Source organism: Sphaeroforma arctica (assembly GCF_001186125.1).
Source record: "Sphaeroforma arctica JP610 unplaced genomic scaffold supercont1.527, whole genome shotgun sequence".
In the NCBI taxonomy this organism is placed as follows: domain Eukaryota; class Ichthyosporea; order Ichthyophonida; genus Sphaeroforma; species Sphaeroforma arctica.
Window position 1 is genome coordinate 43266 of NW_014040031.1, and position 2384 is coordinate 45649.

The 2384-nt window shown below is 46.3% G+C and overlaps 1 protein-coding gene across 1 annotated transcript; it reads right to left on the reverse strand.

Annotated features, from left to right (window-relative positions):
• Positions 1–1006: 1006 nt before the first annotated feature.
• SARC_06993 (hypothetical protein) lies at positions 1007–2173 on the reverse strand (the record flags this gene model as incomplete). Its single annotated transcript, XM_014299077.1, has 2 exons — positions 1007–1270; positions 1976–2173. The coding sequence occupies 2 exons, from the start codon at positions 2171–2173 to the stop codon at positions 1007–1009; spliced, it is 462 nt and encodes a 153-aa protein (XP_014154552.1).
• Between the last annotated feature and the right edge of the window lie 211 nt (positions 2174–2384).

Below are 2384 nucleotides of genomic sequence, written 5' to 3' on the forward strand. Positions count from 1 at the left end.
GAGGCAGAGAACGAGAGTGAAAAGCAAGAGAGAGAGACACACACACACATCTGGCAGTGGATTGGCCTAGTATTTGCATCATACATGCTCGTATGCACACATGTACATATGCACACGTGTACATATGCACACACCCACACACACACACACCTGGCAGTGGATTGGCCTGGTATTTGTGGCTGGCCTGAAGCAGAGCGAAATGTGAGACATTTTCCGGCGATCGCGTGTGGAACGCTCCTGTGTTGACCAGCGCATTGAGAGGGTCTCTCTAACATAGGCAAACCGCAAAAGTAAGATTTAAACAAAATTAGAATTCAAAATTTAGGGCTAATTTGTATTGTGCAAGACTCGAGAACACTTTTCCATTTGATTCCGAACTTTGAAAGCTGAAGTATCAGAGAGTAAAGTATTGCTGTATTAAAGCATCATAACTACACTACCGTTGCGGATTCCAAACGTAAGCCATGCGGTTAGTATGTCTGTCCAGAAACGGAGGCGCTGTGTTGTATGTCGTGTCAATGCATATGAGTGAATGCAGATTATATATTAAAGGCACACCACGTATTCTCACACGATCTAGGGTTTAAGATTTGGAGTCAGCTTGCGATTTGTTTTGAAGGTATGTGTGGAGGCTCATGTCTGAAACTTATGCAGATGTAGGAATAGGTGATGAAATGGCACGCTACATGAACACCTCCGCCACATGAACATCATAAAGATTTCAGGAACTCAACCAGACCAACCATATACAAATGTACACAAATATACACCACACATGCACCATACAAACACTCATATAATCATAATAAAGACTTCTGGAACTTAACCAGACCAACCATATACAAATGTACACACTACACACATGCACCATACAAACACTCCCATGAACAGCCAGTAGTTTTCGAGAGGGTCTAAAGGTTTCACGCGTGGGGTTGGCCGGCAGTGCTGCTATATATGCGACTACGTAGCAATGGTATAGGGGTGCCACAGTTGTGCAAGATTCTACCTACCACCAACCAACATCATATAGACACACATCCCACAAGAACGTGCACTGCCAACACGCGCATGGTCGCAGAGCCCATGACAGTGCATATACCATGCAGCGTTCAAAGCGAGTGCGGAGGTCCTGCATGGTCTTGTTGAGCTTGACGGTGATGACCTCCACCTTACGCGAGTGGATGTACTTCTGGATGTCCAGAGAGTCGTCTGTGCGGTACTCCAGCCGAGTGATCAACAGATTCTCAATCACATTGCGCACCTTTTCAATCTGTGCACATGGTCATACAATGGTGGTTTAGGGATAGGGTTAACCCCTTCACAATGTGTACACGTTCACATACATCAATATTCATGAGACATCATTGTTGTGTGATAGTGCTCGTGTGAGGCACAGTGCAGATGCCCAGTGCATAGAGTAAATCAGGGTATTCGAATTTAAGGTTTTCGTAGATTTTTGGGTTTATGGTTTTAGATAATTATGTGCATGAAGTGTGTTCAGTGGCTAAACCCTAAAACCGGTCAACAACAGAAGCAGCTGCCACCAACGCTGTACATCGAAAGAATGAGATCCATGCAAACAGTCGGCAACTAAACCCAAATGCGTAAATTCCAAGCAAAAGGGAAACGCTAAAAACTCTCAGTCGGTATACGCAACACAGACTACAGACAGCACAATACACACTTATGTACATATGGTATGGGTGAATCAATTGAACACGACCTTTCGGTTGATCCAGAAATAAAGCAGACACTGAATTTATATGCACCGCGCGGCCACAAAGTCTTACTGAAGCAAACACGGGGCTATATAGATGCATTTAATACAACCTCTATGAGTGCTATATAGTTACATTTAACACAACCTTTATTATATATACTTACAATTGGTGCAACCATCAAACGTGCATGCATACTCTACAGGCAGATCAAAGGTGTAGTAGACTTCTAGTGTTTAGTGTTTAGTTGCACTCACCTGGTCGCCAGGGGTGGCGCTTAAACCCAGTATGCGGAAACGGCGGTGGACGTTAGTGACCGCGCGAATGACTTGACAGTAGGCGGAGTTGCCGCTTGCCTTGTGCGCCTCATCAAACACCAGACACACAATGCGTTTCGCATCGCACGTGCCACTGGCCAAGTCATTGACCAGCACTTGCGACGTCATGAACAGCATGCGTCGCGTGGCGTACAGCTTAGCGCGGTCGGATGCTTTGGTACTGCCTGGGAGGAGGTGGGGAGGGATGGGTGTGGTTGTGTGGTATGGGTGTGTGGGGGTGAGTGTGGTTGTGTGGTATCGGTGTGTGGGGTGGGTGTGGTTGTGTGGTATGGGTGTGTGGGGTGAATGTGGTTGTGTGGGTGTGGTTGTGTGGTATGGGTGTGTGGGG